This window comes from Candida theae, assembly GCF_024610275.1.
Source record: "Candida theae strain CBS 12239 chromosome Unknown scaffold77, whole genome shotgun sequence".
In the NCBI taxonomy this organism is placed as follows: domain Eukaryota; kingdom Fungi; phylum Ascomycota; class Pichiomycetes; order Serinales; family Debaryomycetaceae; genus Lodderomyces; species Lodderomyces theae.
The window spans coordinates 11936-31880 of NW_026261446.1; the positions used below are offsets into that span (position 1 = coordinate 11936).

The window sequence follows — 19945 nt, forward strand, 5'->3', positions numbered from 1 at the left end:
TTATATACCAACGGACCAAATTTCTTTCTCGTCTTCGATCCGATCACTAAACAAAGTCTCTTCGTCACCACCTTGTTCGATACGCTCTCTCTCAACATTTGCTAACCGAACAGCAACTCTCTTTGTGTAGTCGCCTACGGATCTAGGCACAATTGTGGCTCCAGTGACTGTACTAATCTCGGTCCTACCATTGAACCACTCGTCAAAAACCTTCAACTCCAGATCAACAACGGAGAACACTTCCAAATACGCCTTTTCAGCGGCCAATTTGATCGGAATTATCGGATCACGAACTGAGCTAAACACACTAGGGACAAGGAAGTCGAGATACTCGTAAGGGATGGCCCTTTTATGAGCAGCAGTCCTAATCACAATCAATGACAACCTTCTTGTATCTGGAGATGCCGAGTTGGGCTGAATAGCGTTCTTGGCCAATTGTTTGTACAATGATTCATCACTCACACCACTGAGAACCAATTTACCAATGGCAATTGTGGCATTGTCAGTAATATATGGATTGGTGGAGTCAGAACAAGCGGCAACAAAGTCGACAACTTCGTGATTGCCCTTCACTAACTCTGGAGCATACTTCAAAAATGCATTTATGGCCAAGATTGAAAACTTGCTTTGCGAATTGAGGACCTTTTTCTGCAACAAAACTGTTGTCTCCTCGGGTGTCAAAACATTGGCCAAAGAACCCAACAACTTGGCAGAAGAGACCGAGTCAATGCTCTCCTCTTCAACCACCGATAGCAAACTCGTTTTTGACGCTTCATTCAACTCCTTACCCTTCAACTCAACCACGGCCAACATTCCTTGCAACATCGACGCCTTGACTCCGGAATCATCAGTGGATTTGGAGTTTGTCACCAACTCGGTAATCAAAGAGTCAACCCTTGGCTGGTGTTTGATCAATGTCGATAACGCCACAACTGCACGTTTTCTCAATGTATCGTTTGAAACATCGCTCAACGAACGCACAAAAGTTCTTTGCAATTGCGGGATGAATGGTCTCAAGAATTGAGGAATCTTGACCAACAAGTTGTTCAATGCCACAAGAATGGCCGACTTGATGTTGGAAGCCACTTTTTCACCAATGACTCTAATCAAAGGACCAGTCAATGTTGTTGCCAAAGTACGCAAGTTTTCTGATGGCGTCTTTTCTATGATATCAGCTATAGCCAACGCTGACAATTCACGTTGATCAGAAGACCCGTACATCAACCCGTGCAAAAATACGGGGAGGATAGAGTTGGGCCCCTTTGGCAAGGCAAATGCGTGTACTGCGGCACCGGTTAATCTGAGTGCTTGGTACGATGGCTTGACCAATTTTTCCAACAACTCCTTTGGTTGTTGTTTGATTAAAACTGTTAGCGACTCCATTGAAGCCTTGACCACTTTTGGTGATGGATCTGCCAAGGAAAGAATCATTTGGTAAACAATATCCTCAAGGTACATTGAGTAGTCCAATGTGGCATGTTCGAAAAAGTCCTTAGTTTGGGCAAAAATGACTTCTCTGATTTGTGGATCCTCATGCTTCATCAATGCCAATAGTTGTTGCATCAACAAATGCGCTCCATCATCTTCAACCGATAACAAGACTTGGTTAAACTCTTCTGAAATTTCGTCGCCAGCAATGATTGAAGCTATCAATGTGTTCAAAATGGTTGACAATCTCTTGTACAATGCAGTACCTGCAACCGATGCCAACGAGGCCAAAGCCACTGCATCAACAGGTGGCTCCAACAATGAAGGCAACGTGATGGGGAAAATGATTTCTGATTTTGAAGCCATTAATTCCTTCAATGCGAGTAAAGATGCCGAAGAGTTGCCCAATTCCGACAACAACTGTGGGATAATTTCATCAATAACCACTTTGCCAATTTGCTCGTATAATTGTTCAAATGCTTGTGCGGCAGCGTTTCTAGTAGGCTTGTCCTGCGTGATAAGACCATCGTAAATGATGCTGATAAATGTATCCTTGTAAGTGGTGAGTCCTTCCAATGAAGTGGATTTGATCAACTCTGTCAACGCAATACAAGCACCTTCTTGGTCCTTGGCATCTTTCAATGATGGCAACAATTGTGGCAATGCATTGGCACCGACACGACGCACCATATCACCCAAAGTTTGAGCAGCAATTGTCCTTTGTGTTTCATCATCGGATGCCAATTTTTGTACAATCAATGATGCCAAAGTGGGCAAAATCTCCTTAACTGTTCTTGGAGTGTTGGCAACAAGCGCTTTCCAAATATCGGCGCTAGCATTTCTAACCATACCTGCAACATCGGAACGACAAACAAACAAGGCTGCCAAGATACGGTCACGACGTTCTTGACCCAAGACTTGTGCAAGTGTTTTGCTAACCATTTGATCTTCAACAAGTTCGTTTTTGCCAGAAAGTCCAGTGATTTGGAATAACAAGTCTCCGGTAAGTTCCAATGAAGAAAGACGGATACGGTATGATTCATTGGACAATCCTGCTTCCAATTCTGGCAACAACAAATCAACAGCCTTTTTGGCGTAATTCTTAACAATCAATCTACCTGCCCTCAATGCAGTTTCTCTAATCTCTTCATCTTGGTCAGCCAATCCATTCAATATTGGAGGAATGATACGATTCAAGTAAGGAGCAAACTGAGAACCAAAGCAAACAGGCAAGAAAAGCAAAAGCGGCATAAACCCGGCCCTGACTGCCGCGCGGGGTGACGATGCCGAAGAAATAATGGATGGCAAAAGCTCTTCCAACTTGTTTGTACCAAGTCCACATACAACCTCCGATAATGCTTGTGCCGAACCAAGACGATCCCCGGCTTTCGACTCGTCTTGTAAAGTAGCAATCAATTTTGGAATCAAGCCAGGGAATTGCTCCTCGCCTAGCTTCTCAACCAACGAACCCAATGCTCTGGCTGCCGTTGATCTCGTGGCTGGTACTGGGTCAACCATGGCAGTCTCCAACTCTTCCACCAACTCGTTCAAGTACGGTTGCAAGTCTTTTGAGTCAACCAAAATGGCCATATTACCCACAATCTGACAAGCTTTCTTCTTTGTGGAGGCCGACCTGTCCTTCATTGCACGATGGATGACATGGATGATCAATGCCAACGACGAGCTGTCGATGTAATGCACAAACTGGGTCTTTGTTAATTTGTCCAATGCTTCGTCCAAATGCTTGGTTGGGTCGCCGATGGCGTTTATCAAGTAAGGCACAATTTGTTGAATCTCGGGATTTCTGATAACTTCACCGAACCGTTTGAGCGATTGCTCGGCCGCTTTTCTAACTTCCTTGTGTGTGTCATTCAATACACCAACGATTTCAGGAATGATGATTGACAACGATGCTGACAATTGCTCTGGGTCAAGATAAGCCATAGCACCAAGCAACTCGACTGACCCCTTTTTCGATCTCCATGCCGTTTCATCAAGGTTGGAAATGGCCAAGGGAATGAGTTTTTTAACACCGAATGATGTAGTGTTTTTCATGATCTCCTTTGCTGCATTATCAGTGGCAACTCTAACCTCGCCCAGCATATCACCAAGACTTTTCAAAATGATTGGCAAAATTTCAAACACAAATGGCTCAAAAAATTTCCCCAAACTCTTGGACAAACTTTCAAATACTAGCGAAACACTTTCTCTTTTGATTGCATCTTTTTTATCATCAGAGGCGTCGGTTAAAGTTCTAATGACATCGTAGTCTGACAATGCACGGACACCGTCACCTTTAACTAAACCAGCAATACCAAATGCGGCACCACGACGCTTGGCAAGGGTTTTGCCAGTAAACAAAGTGTTAAATAGAGACTCAAAGTATCCCGGAAGTTCGTCTTTAAAAGATGGCACCAAAGGTGCAATACACTCGGACACGGCAAACTGGACATTTGGCGTATCCAACGATTTCATCAAACGATCAAAAATCACCTGCAAACGGCCATCTGTTGATTTCAAGTGACGTGCCAATGTGCCGTACAACACAACAATGGGCTCTTTGATATTCTTTGCTTGTAAGCTTTCTTCAAAGATTCTAATCAATGCCTCAACATTCTTTGCTCCGTGGACTTCAATGGCAGCAACACTGGCATCTTGATACTGCTGGCGCACATTCTGATCCTTATCGCCCAAGGCTTCTTGTACAAGGAACTTGAAAAGCTTTTCAACGTCGGACTCAGATAAATGTGGTACAAGAAACTTGAGTGCAAGGGCAATGGTGGATCTCTCCTCCCATCTGTCTCTTTGATCAATCGTCGACTTTATAACAAGACCAAACTCGTCCAATTTTGGTGCTGGTGGGTTCTTTTTTTCAATGTAAAAGTTGAACAATTCTTCCAAGTTGGGGTGAGTTTGTATCGAGGCGTCTCTGTATGCTTGCGCCACTGATAACCGCAACCCAGCGTCTTGTAAACCAAACAATGCAAGCAAGTTTGTTGTATCAGCAACACTCAATGAGTTGTCCTCCCAGATTGTTTGCGCTAACTCTCGGCAATTGTTGTCGGTGTCGTAAGTCTCAACATAAACTTCCTTTGAGTATTCGGTTAGTTCAAATTCGGAATCCAATCCTTCCAAGATGGTTGACCTGACAAACACATGTGGAGATACCACATTTTCCAACAACAACTGTAAATCCTCTTGAGATATGTTTACGGCAATGTACTGGCACAACGAAAGAAAGCATTCCTTCACCAACTTGGCTTTGGATGGAACCGCCATGAGGCTGACCAAAATCGTCAAAATGCTAGTTCTTGGGATACCTGCATCAGCAAACAATTCAGCGTGAGCAGATATAATTTCCACACCCAAAAGTAAATGCTCTTCTTCCGGGTCATTCTCAACAAACTCCGAGGTGACTGCAATTTTCTTTGAGTTTTTGAAAGCGGCCGTTTGTCCAATTTGCAAAACTTTGATCAATAATGGAAGGACATAGGCTAGGGAAACAGCATCCAAGGGGTTTTGATCGCTCAATATCTTGACACGGTATAATATTCTGCCAAGAAGTGATTCCAATGGCTCCTCTTCGTATTGCAGTTCCACCTTGACTCCATACAATCGTAAAGTTGCCACACCAACAAATTTTTTCAAAATTTCAAATCTTGGGGAGATCAAGGTGGAGAGGTTGATAAATGAGGATGCGCTATTGAAGAAATCGCCTTCTGAAATGGCCAAGTCAAGCAACTTTTTCACGCTTGTTGGAAGCCAGGATTCGGCACCATTGTTGACTACGCTGGCCTGCGCAGCTAGCTCGTCAATCAATCCAATGGCAAAATTCACTCTTGCGACTGTGCTGCTAATTTCACTTCTAATCTTCGACTCCTTGGCAATTTGCTCCGCAACGAGCTTCTTTTCTTCAGGTGTCAATTTTTTGGCCTGTTTCAATTCTTTCCCAATCGACTCTTCCCAAGCTCTGATTTCGTAGTCCCTGGCATTCTTGTCCAACGCCTTGGGTTTCTTTGCAGTGACATCAATCACCATTTCCCCCTCTTTTCCATAATAGATGGCTTTGCACACCTCGTCTATGTGCTCAACAGTCAAACTTTCATCGATAAATTTAGTGATTGTCCCTGCTAAGTTTGGTTGGACAAACGCGGTAATGGCAAGGGCTTTTATTGAGTTTGGGGTTTGTTGAGATACACAATCGGTAAAGATCTGTTCGTAGTTGTGTTTGACCAATGTCCCAATGTCAATCTTGTGTCCACTTCTTTGTACAAGCCCGATCCAGCCGCCATTTATGCGGATTTTTGGGTCATTTGCCACAATGATTAATCTCACGGCGTTTGATTTCGCTTGATCAGTTGATTTCACTTGAGTTAAGATGGAAAATACGACACTAAGATCTCTCGGATTATGTGTTTCCGTGTCTAGCACGTATGCCTCGTCAATGATGCCATCACTCAACGACAAGTTGACCTCGATCTCCTGTTTGAACCGTTCTTGTGCGTGTTTCTTTACGCTGTAGGGAACCTTCTTTCCGGTGAGCACATACAACCATCCTCTAGGGTGGTTGTACAAATCTTTTACAAACCAGTACAAGTCGGTGGCGTCCAATTTCTCGAAAATCTTTGTCTCATCAAGCAAGGAGGAGTCCTTGTGGGTGAGTGCTAGTACCACAAACGCGCACGCAATGTTTTTGATGTTTGCCGCTGGTGATTTTTCAATTTCAGACAACGTTTCAGTAAAGACGGCATCAAAGTCTGGTTGTTGTTTACCTAAGGCGTGTTTCCCATACTCGACAAACCACACGCGTTTGAACTTTGACTTGAATCCGGTAGCGAATGCTTTGACTACATTGTCGTCAAATTTGTCTGATTTAAAAGTGTGGTATGCAAAGACGTCAACCAAGCTGCTCAACGACATCTCATTTTGTTCTTTTGCCACTAGAGGAAGTAACGCGTCTATCACCTTTTCAGAAGCAGTGGATCTGATGAGACTTTTTATCAACAATGATTTTGATTCTGCATTTGTTGTTGTTTTTATGGCTTTGATTATCTCGTCAGAAATGTCTTCTTTTGAATTTGCAATCACCAACTCCAATGTTTCAAATGCACCTACCCTAACGTGCTCTTTCTGGGACTTGATTCCGGATATGATTGAAGATAAGAGCTTTTGCGATGGTGTAATTTTTACCTGTAGATGCTTGAAGAATATGGGAAGCACTATGCCAAAAGAGTTTTCCGAAGACCTAAGGATAGCCTTTTCAATCGCTGGAAGCAAAAGCGAGGCAAAGTTTTCCTCGTTGACCAATGTCTCCACGCACAGACCAAATTGTTCAACTTCAAACTTAGAAGGAGACTTTTTTCCTAACAAGACCAAGTTGATAAATATATTCAATACCTTTGCGTCATTGCCCTTCAACCTTTCAAGTATGGATGGCTTCTTTGGTACGAGCTCGTTTGCTGCAGTGTTCAACACGCCAAACAAAGCAAAACATTCCTCATCAATTACAAGATCCATATATGTGTCATCTTCGAGTAGTGTATTGGCAATGCTTGTTTTCGTTGCCGTGACGGCAGACTTTGTAACTCTATCCAAATGTCTGGTTGACTTGGTTTCATGTTCGGTGCACTTGACAAATAGCTTGGCTTGAAGCGTGACACACTCTCCACCGAGACTCTTTTTTCTTGCTAGCTCTATGTTGAATGTGTTTATCCATTGAAGGAGAGTCAAGTAGTCCGTGATGGCCAAGGTTGTCCCTGAAGTCTCTTTTGCGATGAAATTCACATAATATGGCAAGAATTTCTCCTCTGTCGTGCATATCCTGAGCAATGCATTTAGCACGGCATTTCTCGAGTCGGTGTCTTGGTAAAAGTTGTATGTGCTGAGCAACGCATTTGCAACAGCTTGCAACTCAATCTTTTCAATGACATCCAAATTCAGCTCAATTGATTTCAAAGTGCCGAGCCTTTCTTTTAAGGATGAGCTTTTGAGACCCTTCTCATAAACAGGCCTCAACTGTTCCCACTCGACGATTTCCAGCATATAAATTGCTCTGTTGAAAGTGAAAAGTGGAAAACAGAAGAAGATTGAAAAAAAAAAACAATAAAAAAAAAAAAAATAAAAAAAGAAGATTGCACTGTTATAAATCAGTGAGAGAAAAAATTTTTTTTTTTTTTTTTGCTTTCTTTTCCTCTCCTTCTTTTCTCTTCTTTATCAACTATAACAGTCGATGAGGAAAGGTAAAGGTCCGTTGCAGCAATGGGTTACGGCTGTGTACTGGTTTCTGCCAGGGCATGGCTGGCAACTCGACTCGACGTACGTTGGGCGCTGTGGAGAACATCACGAACCCATTATATCACCACACAATACAATAAGTGATTTGTCTATACAATCTGAGGCTGTTGTTGATGTGTCAAAAGAGGGGTTTGGCTTAATAAATATCTCTCATTCTATTTGTACATACGTGTCTTCTTTTTTTTTTCTTTTTTTTCTTTTTTTTCTATCTAATCACCATGCTTGAAACAGCACCGGTTGCCGTACCTGCAGCTTCCATGTTTTGCCCAATTGGCGCACGGTTTTGATCTCCATTTTGGTGGTCGCTCAATGTGCTTCAATTCTGCTTCTCCGTGTGCAAACTGGCACTTGAGACCGTAAGGGCAGCACCCTGTCTTCATAAATGGTCCACACAATTCTGTCTTGTATAATTGAGTGTTTACTGATTTCGTCTTGGGGGGCTGGTATGGAGGGGAGCTGCGTGGGACTTCATTGTCTCGTGAATGTGTTTGTTGTGGGTCATGAACGACGACCAGTGGCTTTTGTAAGGTCCATGTTGGTTGGCAAATGGATGATTGCGAGGAAGGGTTATGCCATAGTGGAGAGGTGCTCTGTATGGGCAGGTGCTTTTGAGAAATTGCGCTCACCTCGGGAAACACTACTGTACCCCGAACATCATTGAACGGTGAAAATTGTGTATTGCCCCGGAAGGGGCTGAAGCAAGGCGAGTGTAGTTGTGGTTGTAACTGTTGCAATTGTGGTTGTGGTTGTTCGTGTAATTGCAGTTGTGGCCGTTTGGAGAATGTAAAAGCGCTTGAATAGTCAGACTCTACTGACTCGTTGGATGAAATTTGCCAAAGATCTGGTAGTAAGTCTCCCGAGCTGAAATCGACTATTGAATTTGATGACGAAACTGAGGAAAGTGATGGTACCCTCTTGTGTTCTGGGCTGTATGTGTTGAATGTAGAAGCACTAGCAAACATCGTTTGAGCAATCGCGTTAACTAAGGCCTCCCAGTTGGCGTGGTGTTTGACGTTATTTTGATATGTATTTATAATCTCAAGGCATCCACAGTAAAGAGGAAGAAGAAGAAGAAGAAGAAGAAGAAAAAAAAAAGCACGACATTACACAAAGGAGGAGTTTTTAAGAAAGTGTATTTTCCCCTCCTTCTTTGCAGAATAATCGGGGGGGGTAGCTAAAATATATCTGCCCTGGTCATTCCTGATGCATCGTTTCTACTGACCATCCCTAGTGGCCAGTCACAGGTTACAGCCACACCTGTGCTACACACACACACACACACCCACTCCATCCACACTCGCTATTGCGTTCTCTTTTTTTTTTGTTTTATGCGTTTTCCGATATGGACTTCTATTGTTGTGAAGAATGCGTTTGTGTAACTCTTGTCTGTTGTGCCGTTTACTTCATTTCTCTCGTTCTCTATGTCTCTTCTGTTTTTCTGTATGTCTTTTATTTGTTTTTTCTCTCCTCCCTCGGATTATCTCGTTAGTGGTTACATTTTTTTTTCAGCCAATAGAATTTCGTATACTCAATTAACATATTTGCTGTGTAACCTCCACATTGGTTGCCAAAAGTAGTTCCTTAAGGAGGTTCTCTACACTCTTTCCAATGACAAGTGTTCTTGGCTACTATCTTTTTTACCTGACTACTTGTATTATTCTCCATTTTTTATTTTGAGTTCTCCGCTTCTGTATGAAAACAAAATTTCCCCTCCCGTTTAACTGCTCCCCCTTTTATCGTTTCTGCAGTGTCACGTGAACAAACACCTCATTATTCACGTGTTTCGGGGATACACTTCCGAGTGCGTATCCAAATCAAGATGGATAAAAAAAAAAAAATAACAAATTAAAATAAACAATCCATTGGCTGCCACACGTCCTCTGCCCCCATTTCCATGATCAAAGCGAATAATCTCGAAGAGCAGCTTGAATGGCTCCGGCAAACAAAGCCAAACCTACCGTGTCCTCGTGTTATTTCTGCAGCACTCAAGAGGTACCCGAAAGATAAGACATCGGCATCGATACCAACGCGTCAGGAACAGCAGCAACGACCGGGCATATCTGATCCATTGCATGAAGACGTATCCATAATAGGCGACTATGTTGTCACTACCTTCTCACCTGAGAGCGACAAGGAGAATGTACCACCACCAGCACCTCCGTCGCGACCTCGACCAAGTCAACATGACCTAGATTCATCATTCAACTCGTCATTCAACGCGTCTTCTTCTGCATCGGTAGTACTGCAGTCACTCACGCAGCAGAATCGAGGGACAGCTGGCAAATCCAGGAAAACACAATCAAAACTACCGTTGGGGTCAAAGTTTTTCAAACCACTGGCAAGTAACCCGTCTGTGCGAAGTCAATCCAGCCCCGAGAATGTGATTGACTTGACACTCGACAATGACTCTCCTAGAAAGCGACCTGCAGAGGATGAAAATTCTGCACCAAGCAAAAGAGCCAAGCCGGATAATGCAGAGCGGTATTTGGAACTAATACGATTACAAGAATCCAAGATCAAACTACTAGAAGAGAAATTTGTCATTAGCGAATCTACTTCAATATCTTTGGATCAGAAAAAGGAGCACTATGTCGAATTGCAGGCCAAAATTACTTCTTTGGATCATTTGATTGCCAAGTTGAGAGACGTGACCAAGGAGGTTGCACTGACGCAGCCTGAAGTGACGGAAGAGATCGAGGACACCACTAGTGAAGCTCAAGTGTTTAGAGCTCCCGCCAGACCTACTAGAATTGCCGAAGCAAGAGAAATTGTTTCAAATATGGGTGATGATGACATTTTGGATATAGAAGATGACTTTGGCAATAACACCATGGAGGGGTTGAGAACACCAACACAGGAGCGAGACGATGTTGATGATTTGGGAAGCTTTATAGACGACGCATCCATACCCAATTCACCTTCAAATGATGAATTCTCAGACGACGAAGGTTCAGGGGTGATTGAGAGTCAAGAGGTGCATAATCTTCGATTGTCGCCTGATGTTGCGGAAAAGTATGGCATTCGATATGATGAATCTGTGCCTCCTAGTCCAATCAATGGAAACCTCGACAATGATTACGTGGAAGATATTGAATTTTCGACCCAGCTCAATCAGGAACGAGAAATTGATGTTATTGAGCTCTCTGACTCAGACGAGGATATCGAGTTGGCTGATAACACTGCACTTGGCGATATGCCATTACCTGCACGCAGTATGCTTAGCTCGTCTGATTCGAACTCCAATGCAAATCAGCCACCACTTATAAACATGGAGAGTGAAGATGATTTTAGTGATGAGGATGAGGAGATTATGAAAATCATCAATGCCCCCAAGCCAACGTCGCGAATAATTCCAGAAGGGTCCGAAGACTTTATTGACGAAGTGTACGACACGCTAAACAAAGTATTCAAGCTACAATCTTTCCGCCCTAATCAGTTGGAAGCTGTTGTTGCGTCACTCTTGAATAAAGATGTCTTTGTTTTAATGCCCACGGGAGGAGGGAAATCTCTTTGTTACCAACTTCCAGCGCTAATCAAAGGCGGCCATAGCAAGGGCACAACCGTTGTGATATCGCCGTTGATATCGTTAATGCAGGACCAAGTGCAACATCTCATTCACAAAAACATCAAGGCTGGTATGATAAGCTCAAAAGCAAATAGCGATGATAACAAGCACACGCTAAACCTCTTTCGTGAGGGATTTCTCGACATTGTATACTTGTCACCAGAAAAAGCCAACAAATCAACAATGATTCAAAAGATTATTGGCAAATTGTACGAGCGCAACCAGCTAGCACGTGTTGTGATTGATGAAGCGCATTGTTTAAGCTCTTGGGGTCACGATTTTCGTCCAGATTACAAGGGGATGGGGTTTTTCAAAGAGAGGTTCCCGAGGGTGCCCATAATGGCGTTAACGGCCACTGCTAATGAAAAAGTGCGGATGGATATTGTCCATCACTTGAAGATGGACTCACCGGTGTATCTCAAACAAAGCTTCAACCGAACCAACTTGTACTACGAAATTAGGTGGAAGAGTGGGAACTACCTTGAGTCCATCAAGGACTACATATTATCGCGGTACAAGAACAAGTGTGGGATTATATACTGCCACTCAAAACAATCGTGTGAGCAGACCAGTGCCAAGTTGAATGAGTTTGGTTTGAAAACATCGTTTTACCATGCAGGAATGACCCCTGAAGACCGTTTCAAGATACAAACCAACTGGCAAAAGAACAAGATTCAGTTGATTTGTGCAACTATTGCTTTTGGTATGGGAATCGATAAACCTGACGTCAGATTTGTCATTCATTTATTTATTCCCAGAAGCTTGGAAGGGTACTATCAAGAGACCGGAAGAGCAGGGCGTGATGGCAAACCATCAGAGTGTATCATGTACTACTGCTATAAAGATGCAAGGTCGTTGCAAAACATGATTCACCGCGATGCTGACTTGACTGAGGAAGGAAAAGAGAACCACTTGGCAAAATTGAGACAAGTTGTGCAGTACTGTGAAAACACCACCGATTGCAGACGGAAACAGGTTTTGCATTATTTCAATGAAACATTCAACCCCGTCAATTGCAAGAAGCAGTGTGACAATTGCAAAAACTACAATCATGTAACGGTTGTTGAGAAGGATTGTACGCTTTACGCCCAAGATATTCTAAAGCTAGTCAAGTCGATTCAATCTGAAAAAGTGACTGTCTTGCATTGCCAGGATGTGTTTCGAGGCCTCAAGTACAGTAAAATCACCAAAATGGGTCACAACAATAACCCTTACCATGGGAAAGGGAAGAGCTTGGACAAAACAGATGTTGAGAGAATCTTTTTCTACTTGCTCAGTGAGGAGTGTTTGGTTGAGTACCAAGTGATGAAAGGTGGGTTTGCTTCAAATTATGTTAGAGTGGGCAGAAACTCGACTAAAGTGTTGAATGGCAGAAAAACAATCAAGATTCAATTTAGCTCAAGTCTGTAGTTGGTCTATAGCTATATATTATCATCGTGATACACGAAATTTGTCCTTTTGGGATCCCTTGGTGCGCCTTTGACGTACTGGGCGTCATCTGGTGGTCTCTCTGCAAGTTGATTGGAATGCAACATGCTTTGGATACTGAGTAGTATGCTTTCTATAGAACACGCAGGTGTCCAATCTTCTCCGAGTAGGTTGAGACAAATATGACCATTTGAGTAAATGTGCGGGTGTAATGGGATTGGTGATGATGCGTAGTTGATAAAAACAACGGAAGGTGAGTCAACGGGGTAATCGTCGGTGATGGTCACTTGGAGGTAGTAGTCGTCTGGATAGAGCTCATGGTTGTCGATATGTATCTTGAAAAGAAAACTCTGCAACTCCTCTGATGAAACAAGCTCTACCCCGGGCAAGTTGGCCTTGCTTATGGCCTGGTACTCCTTCACCAATCTCCTGTGGTACGGGTGCATTGGGTAGCAAGTTTGGTTTTGGTTTTGCGCGCTACCGAAAAGTTGATTTCATAAGTACCCTCAGTAGTACAGTTCACTTGCAATTTGCATAGTGCAAGTTCTCTTAGAAAAAAAAAAAAAAGGCTGGTGTAGGAAAGAGTGTATAACACCGTGGTGCAAACTTCAGAGCTTAGAGAATTTGGGTAATTGACCGAGAGTCTCCAGAGTCCTGATGGTATACATCACTTTTAAATAATTGATCCAGACTGATCCTTTTGTAGTGAAATGGATAACCAAGTCTGTCGTCATTAGTAATGCTCTCAGTTACGTCTTTACACAACCAACAAAGACGAGCAACGCAAATCGTGCGAATGTAGTTTTCCTCGCTCTTCCTAGTACCACCCACTACGCACACTACTGACATCTGAGTGTGCTGCATCCAAATGGAGCTTGGGCCTTGTGCGACTCTTTTTTGTTTTTTTATTTTTGCATTTCCCTCCCCCCCCAACTTGAGTTTGCAACTGTCTTGTGTCGCGGTCCACCATTGCCGCTGAGCTTTAGATCTTTGAATGTTTGCGCGAGCCAACAGAGAGGGCCGCTCCCGTAGTGACACAAAACATTTCCGCACTTTTCTGTCGTGCCGTTCATTCAGATGGAACCAAACTTGTATATACAAGAAAAAGAATTTCCTACGATCCAACATACTTTCGAACTTTCGAACGGCAAAGAAATGAAGTTGTTTACAGCTACTGCTGCTGCTGTATTGACTGCAGTTGGTGTTATTGACGCTTTAGCGTTGCAAGAGCCATTTAACTTGGTCCAAGAGGACAGAGAGAATGAATTGTTTTTGAAAGCCTCAAGTTACTTCAACGAACCTTTGGAATCATTGACACAGGAGACAAGAAAGTTGTGGTCAGATTTTGTTTTCAACACTGATACTTTCAAGAGTTTGAGAAAGACAGGTGGCAAAGCTAAAATTACCAAACAAGACTTTGATCACCACGTCAAGGATGAGAAACATCCAAACCATGGGTTAAGAATCAAGGATCCTTCAAACTTGGGACTCGATACAGTTCAGCAATACACTGGGTACTTGGACATTGAGGACGAGGACAAGCATTTCTTTTTCTGGGCTTTTGAGAGTAGAAACGACCCGAAGAATGACCCTGTCATTTTGTGGATGAACGGGGGACCCGGATGCTCGTCCTCCATGGGTCTTTTCTTTGAGTTAGGACCTTCATCCATCAGCAAGGAGATTCAGCCTGTTTACAACCCATATGCTTGGAACAACAATGCTACAGTCATTTTCTTGGATCAACCTGCCAACACTGGATACTCCTACACTTCCAAGCCTGTCTCCGATACTGTTGCAGGTGGTAAAGATGTTTATGCATTCTTGGAGTTGTTCTTCAAGCAATTCCCACAATACGCCAACTTGGATTTCCACATTGCAGCTGAATCTTATGGTGGACACTTTGCTCCAGTATACGCCAGCGAAATTTTGAGCCACCCAGAACGCTCTTTCAACTTGACTTCGGTCTTGATTGGAAACGGGTTGACGGAAACATTGACTCAATACGAATACTTTCAGCCAATGGCCTGTGGAGAAGGTGGCTCTGAAGCAGTTGTCGATCCTCAACAATGTCAGGTCATGGACGCTACAAAGCCGCTTTGCTTGTCGCTCATAAAGCAATGTTACGATACCGAGTCAGTGTGGAGCTGCTTCCCCGCTACAGTCTACTGTAACGAGGCACAAATGGGGCCGTATCAAAGAGCCGGCTACAACTTGTACGACGTCCGATTAAAATGTGATGGATCCCCGTTGTGTTACGAAAGCCTTGAGTATATTGACAAGTATTTGAACAAGCCGGAGGTATTAGACGCAGTTGGAGCTGAAGTTTCTGGCCATGAGTCTTGCGATGCTGGAATTTACGCAAACTTTTTGTATTCAGGTGACTGGATGAAGCCGTATTACAAAAAGGTGGTTGATGTTTTGGAGAAAGGGGTTCCAGTTTTGATCTATGCAGGTGATAAGGATTTCATTTGCAATTGGTTGGGCAATCAAGCTTGGACTGACAGGTTGCAATGGAGTAGCTCAGAGGGCTTTGCCAAAGCGCCAATCAGAAACTGGGAAGTTAATGGTGAGCATGCTGGTAATGTCAAGAATTTCGACAAGTTTACCTTCTTGAGAGTTTTTGGTGCAGGTCATATGGTTCCATACGACAAACCAGAAAACTCCCTCGACATGGTCAATAGATGGATAAACGGTGACTACAAGTTGTAGCTACTTTATAGGCAGGCTCTTTTAATAGAATGTTAGGCTGATCATTACATTATTAGATATACAAATAATACACTTTCACTGTAGTCGCCTTTATTCTCTGTGTACTTATACAAAGTCCATCTTGTTGGAGAGGGTACCAATTTGAGAAATCTCAACTTGTACTTCGTCATTGTTTTGAAGGTACTTTGGTGACGGCTTCATTCCCATGGCAACACCACTTGGAGTACCGGTCATGATGACTGTTCCTTGTTCTAATGTAGTTGATTGGGAAATAAATGCAATAATCTTTGGGATATTGAATAACAAATCATTGGTACCAGTATCTTGGCGGACTTTGCCATTGACCCTGGTGGTCAAATGTAATGCAGCTGGGTTGGGAATGACTTGTGTAGAGACCAACTGAGGACCCAATGGAGCGTATTTGTCAAATGACTTGGAAAAACACCATTGGGGAACACCACCAGCGTATTTGGGGTCCTTCTGCCAAGTTCTGGCAGAAACATCATTACCAGAAACGTAACCACCAACATAGCTCAAAGCGTCTTCTTCTTTGATGTCCTTACCGGTTTTGCCAATGACAACACACAACTCACCCTCATAATCACACTGATTTTCTTGAGCAATTTTGGGAATTGGAATTGGCTCGCCAAAGTCAGCAACAGCAAACCTTGGCTTGTAGAAAATGGATGGGAATGGCGGTGGGGTTCTGCCACCCTCTTGAATGTGCTTCATGTAGTTTAAGCCAACACACTTGATGATGGGGACTTCATCTTGAGTCAATGGACCCAACAATTGCTTCACCTCCAACACTTCATCTGTAACAACAGCATCCTCAAAAATGTTTTCACCTTTGATGACCCTGGCTTTGATGGTCTTGCCGTCTAAGAATTGCTCACCAACGTCGTATTCAGTGTCAGTGACAATTGGCTCACCTTTGTATATCTTGCCATCGTTGGCAACAAATCTAATCAATCTCTTCCAAGCAGTCATTGTTGTGTGGGGTTGAGAAGGAGGAGGTGACAGGGAATTCAACCCTCCTTTTATAAGCCTTTGTCAAGGAAACTATGCCATGGTTTCTTTGATTCGTATCGGAAGCAATTCCGTTCCCCACTTGCACAACTCAAGCATCCCACGTCTCTTTCCTCTCGGAATGTTTGACCGAAGAAAAAGAAAAAAAAAAAAAAAAAAAAGGACTCCTCATTGACGGATGAGGGATCCATTGCAGCACACAGTCTCCACTGTGCGGAACCCCATGCCGCAGCATGATGAGCTTATATAAACATACAATGCGTCCTCCAGCAATTGCATAACACCTACTACTCACCACTCACCATGCCGTCCACCTCCCACGAAAAAGTTGAATTTTTGAAAAGTTTGAAACCAGAAAATGTTGAACCGTTATGGACAGTTATGTCTGCTATGGTCCCGCCTGTCCCCATGCCAAAAGCAGTCCCCACTGTTTGGGACTACAAGAAGTTGAGGCCTTTGTTGGTTGAGTCTGGTCGTTTGGTGCCTGCTGAGGAATCTGAGAGAAGAGTGTTGATGTTGATCAATCCAGCCTTGAAAGCTCCACAAACGACTGATACTTTGTATGCCGGTTTGCAATACATCAACACAGGGGAAGTTGCGCCCGCTCATAGACATTCAGCTTTTGCATTGAGATTCATTATTGAGGGTGAAGGTGGTTACACTGCGGTGGAAGGTCAAAGAATCTACATGAACAGAGGCGATGTCATATTGACTCCAAGATGGGAGTGGCATGACCATGGAAAGGAAGGTGATGGGCCAATGATTTGGTTAGATGGTCTTGACTTGCCATTGTTTCAAGCTATTCCAGTCAACTTTGCTGAGCATTATCACGATGATTGTTATCCAGCCGAGACAGTTGCTGAATCTAATATCAAGTTTCCATGGAAGGCCACTCAAGAGCACCTTGATTCTGTCAAAGATGATTATGCTGTTTTCAACTACACTCGCGAAAGTGGAGCCCCATTGTCAAGTATTCTCACCGCTCAAGCTGAAAGGGTCAATGCTGGAAAGTCAAGCGAATGGCGTCAGGAGAACTCCTCGTTTGTTTACCATGTGTATGAAGGTACTGGTTACACTGTCATCAAGGAAGACAATGGGGAGGACACAGTGTTGAAATGGGATGGCAAGGATACGTTTTGTGTTCCCGCTTGGAAGAAGTTTAAACTTGTCAATGGTGGTGCTGAAAGTGCCTACCTTTTCTCCTTCAATGACTCTCCATTACTCAAGAGCTTGGAGATTCACAGAGCAAAACAAGCGTAGAGTATTTGTATATGAATTGATTGTTGTGAAATAATATATTGTAGGGTTCTACTGCGAGTTGGATCTCACCACAGCAAATACCCTGGTGCAGATCTTCATCAACTAGGTTGTCTCCTCTGTAGTATCTCCTTTCCAACACATGCCACTACAACGCAAGTCAAAAATCTAGTACATTCACTACCAGAGCCATATGTACTTATTTTACACGTCTAACACCAACAATGTGAGCAAATGCAGTTGGCGCCCACGCAAACAACACAACAAGACCACACATCAAGCCAGCAGACCCAGCAAAGTTGAGGTTTTCAAACATATGCGGAAAGTAGAAGGGCCCAATGAAACCGTAAATGGATCTGACAAAGTTGATGTATAAGCCGACGTCACCTGCCTTTCGAGGTGCACTATCGATGGCAAATGTGGTGATGACTGTTGCCACGATATTGTTTCCAGCAGCAGCAATAGCGGCTCCAATCAACGGTTTAATAGACCAATGGCCGGGAGTGGCTTTGAACAAGTAGATACCCCAAACAATCAAGCCAACAATGACCAAGATATAGCCGTTGTAGCAGACCCATAACCTGTCAACAATGACTCTTTGACCATTCCTCTTGGCAGTACTTTTCTTCATCCACCAATCAGAGAGCGGACCAGCAAGAATCTCGCCAATGATGGAGCCAATAATAATGGAGATGTACTGTAACGACATTTGCTGAGCATTAAGGTGGAATAGTGGGACCATGACTTGTGGCATTTCGACAACCAACACAATGTTTGCATAACAGAAAGTGACTGAAGCAGCAATGACGGCAATGGAGATATTGAAGTTGGCTGCTTGTTTCAATGGTCCAAAGAACATTTTCCAGGAAAAGGGTCTCGCAATGGATCTCCTAATGCCCATGGCTTTGAGCACACCATTGGAAACGACATCTGGAACAGCTCTGGTGTAAACAGTCTCTGATGCAAAGATCCACAAAACAAACTGGACAAAGTTCATGATGGCAAACGTAAAGAAAATCCACTTGGTTCCAGCATGTTGTTGAATGAACCCAGTAATGAACGGACCACCCGGAGTACCAATAACAAAGCCCAACGACCACCAACCATTTTTCTCGCCTCGTTCATGGGAGAATGCCAAGTCGCCAACAACTGATGAACCGGCAGCAGTAACAGTGGACACAAAAACACCAACAAGAACTCTGGTGGCCATTTGTTGACCATACGTAGTTGCAAACCCACCGCCAACATTCAAAACACAACAAGCCAAGGCACCAAATGTAAGAAAGAACTTTCTGCCAAAAGTGTTCATCAAAGGGACCCAAAACAATGGCAACACGCCGAAAACAGCAATTTGAGCAGAGGTAAAGTACGCCGCAGTTGGGAGATCAACTCCGTATTCCTCAGCCATGGTTTCAAACGCAGGAGTCAATCCTGCAGCCATAAAGGTCGATGAGAAAGCTCCAACGGCAATAAGCATTATCTCGTAATTCTTTTTCCAAGTGGGCCAGTTAAGTGGATCTTTAGGGTCAGAAGAGGGCAATGGATCTAACTGAACCGAGCCGTGTCTCTCCATAAGATAGGCATAATGTTTGGAAGTGATGTGAGATGCATCTTCGACTTGTTCAATTTCGTGACCTTTTTCGATATCTGATTCAATGGACATTGGTGTGTTTGATGTTGTGACATGAGTGCAATGTCAATAAGCAGCATGGCGACTATTTATACATCGTCGTGGGGTATGGATGTTGGCCTCACCCTTGATATCTCTCCACGTTCGTTGTACTTCTTTTCATCATCAGCTTTCCCCACTCAATAGTCACATCGTCGGAAGGAGTGGCCGTGGCCGTGGCCGTTGAAGAAAAAGAAATTTCACGCAAAAAACAAAAAAAAGGAGTTCGAGTTTTTACAACAACGATTATCTGGAGACCAGTGCGCAGAGGTGTTTTATTCCCCACTGACATGATCTCCACAACTAGATCAATGGTGAAAATGGAAACATCATTGACGATGCAGAACCATGAGACTATTAAGCGTCAAAGGACCTTCTTGGAATAAGCTTGCCTGAAGAGCTCCTTAGATCTCGGATACCAATCCGCCTCGTAAAGTTTATTTTACGGTCCATCCATCCCTGCATTGTCGAGAGAGCTTTTTGTGTTGAATATTATTCGGAGTAAGGGTCCGAGTTTCTTCCCCACTTTCCACAGATTGATGGACGGAATACATCCCGATACAATG

At 43.5% G+C, this 19945-nt stretch overlaps 7 protein-coding genes across 7 annotated transcripts; 3 read left to right on the plus strand and 4 right to left on the minus strand. All coding sequences in view use genetic code 12, as the record gives it.

The window, feature by feature from the left end:
• GCN1 (Gcn1p) lies at positions 1-8684 on the minus strand (the record flags this gene model as incomplete). The annotated part of the gene is made up of 2 exons (XM_051752848.1): positions 1-7411; positions 7969-8684. 2 exons carry the CDS (start codon positions 8682-8684, stop codon positions 1-3), a joined length of 8127 nt encoding a protein of 2708 aa, XP_051608072.1.
• Positions 8685-9616: 932 nt separating this feature from the next.
• SGS1 (ATP-dependent DNA helicase) lies at positions 9617-12697 on the plus strand (the record flags this gene model as incomplete). Its single annotated transcript, XM_051752849.1, has 1 exon — positions 9617-12697. The coding sequence occupies one exon, from the start codon at positions 9617-9619 to the stop codon at positions 12695-12697; it is 3081 nt and encodes a 1026-aa protein (XP_051608073.1).
• Positions 12698-12708: 11 nt separating this feature from the next.
• Positions 12709-13161, minus strand: UBC15 (Ubc15p; the record flags this gene model as incomplete). Its single annotated transcript, XM_051752850.1, has 1 exon — positions 12709-13161. One exon carries the CDS (start codon positions 13159-13161, stop codon positions 12709-12711), a length of 453 nt encoding a protein of 150 aa, XP_051608074.1.
• A 709-nt stretch (positions 13162-13870) lies between these two features.
• Positions 13871-15424, plus strand: KGF57_003432 (uncharacterized protein; the record flags this gene model as incomplete). Its single annotated transcript, XM_051752851.1, has 1 exon — positions 13871-15424. One exon carries the CDS (start codon positions 13871-13873, stop codon positions 15422-15424), a length of 1554 nt encoding a protein of 517 aa, XP_051608075.1.
• Positions 15425-15529: 105 nt separating this feature from the next.
• Positions 15530-16414, minus strand: KGF57_003433 (uncharacterized protein; the record flags this gene model as incomplete). Its single annotated transcript, XM_051752852.1, has 1 exon — positions 15530-16414. One exon carries the CDS (start codon positions 16412-16414, stop codon positions 15530-15532), a length of 885 nt encoding a protein of 294 aa, XP_051608076.1.
• Positions 16415-16756: 342 nt separating this feature from the next.
• Positions 16757-17713, plus strand: KGF57_003434 (cupin domain-containing protein; the record flags this gene model as incomplete). The annotated part of the gene is made up of 1 exon (XM_051752853.1): positions 16757-17713. The coding sequence occupies one exon, from the start codon at positions 16757-16759 to the stop codon at positions 17711-17713; it is 957 nt and encodes a 318-aa protein (XP_051608077.1).
• Positions 17714-17909: 196 nt separating this feature from the next.
• Positions 17910-19373, minus strand: KGF57_003435 (uncharacterized protein; the record flags this gene model as incomplete). The annotated part of the gene is made up of 1 exon (XM_051752854.1): positions 17910-19373. One exon carries the CDS (start codon positions 19371-19373, stop codon positions 17910-17912), a length of 1464 nt encoding a protein of 487 aa, XP_051608078.1.
• Between the last annotated feature and the right edge of the window lie 572 nt (positions 19374-19945).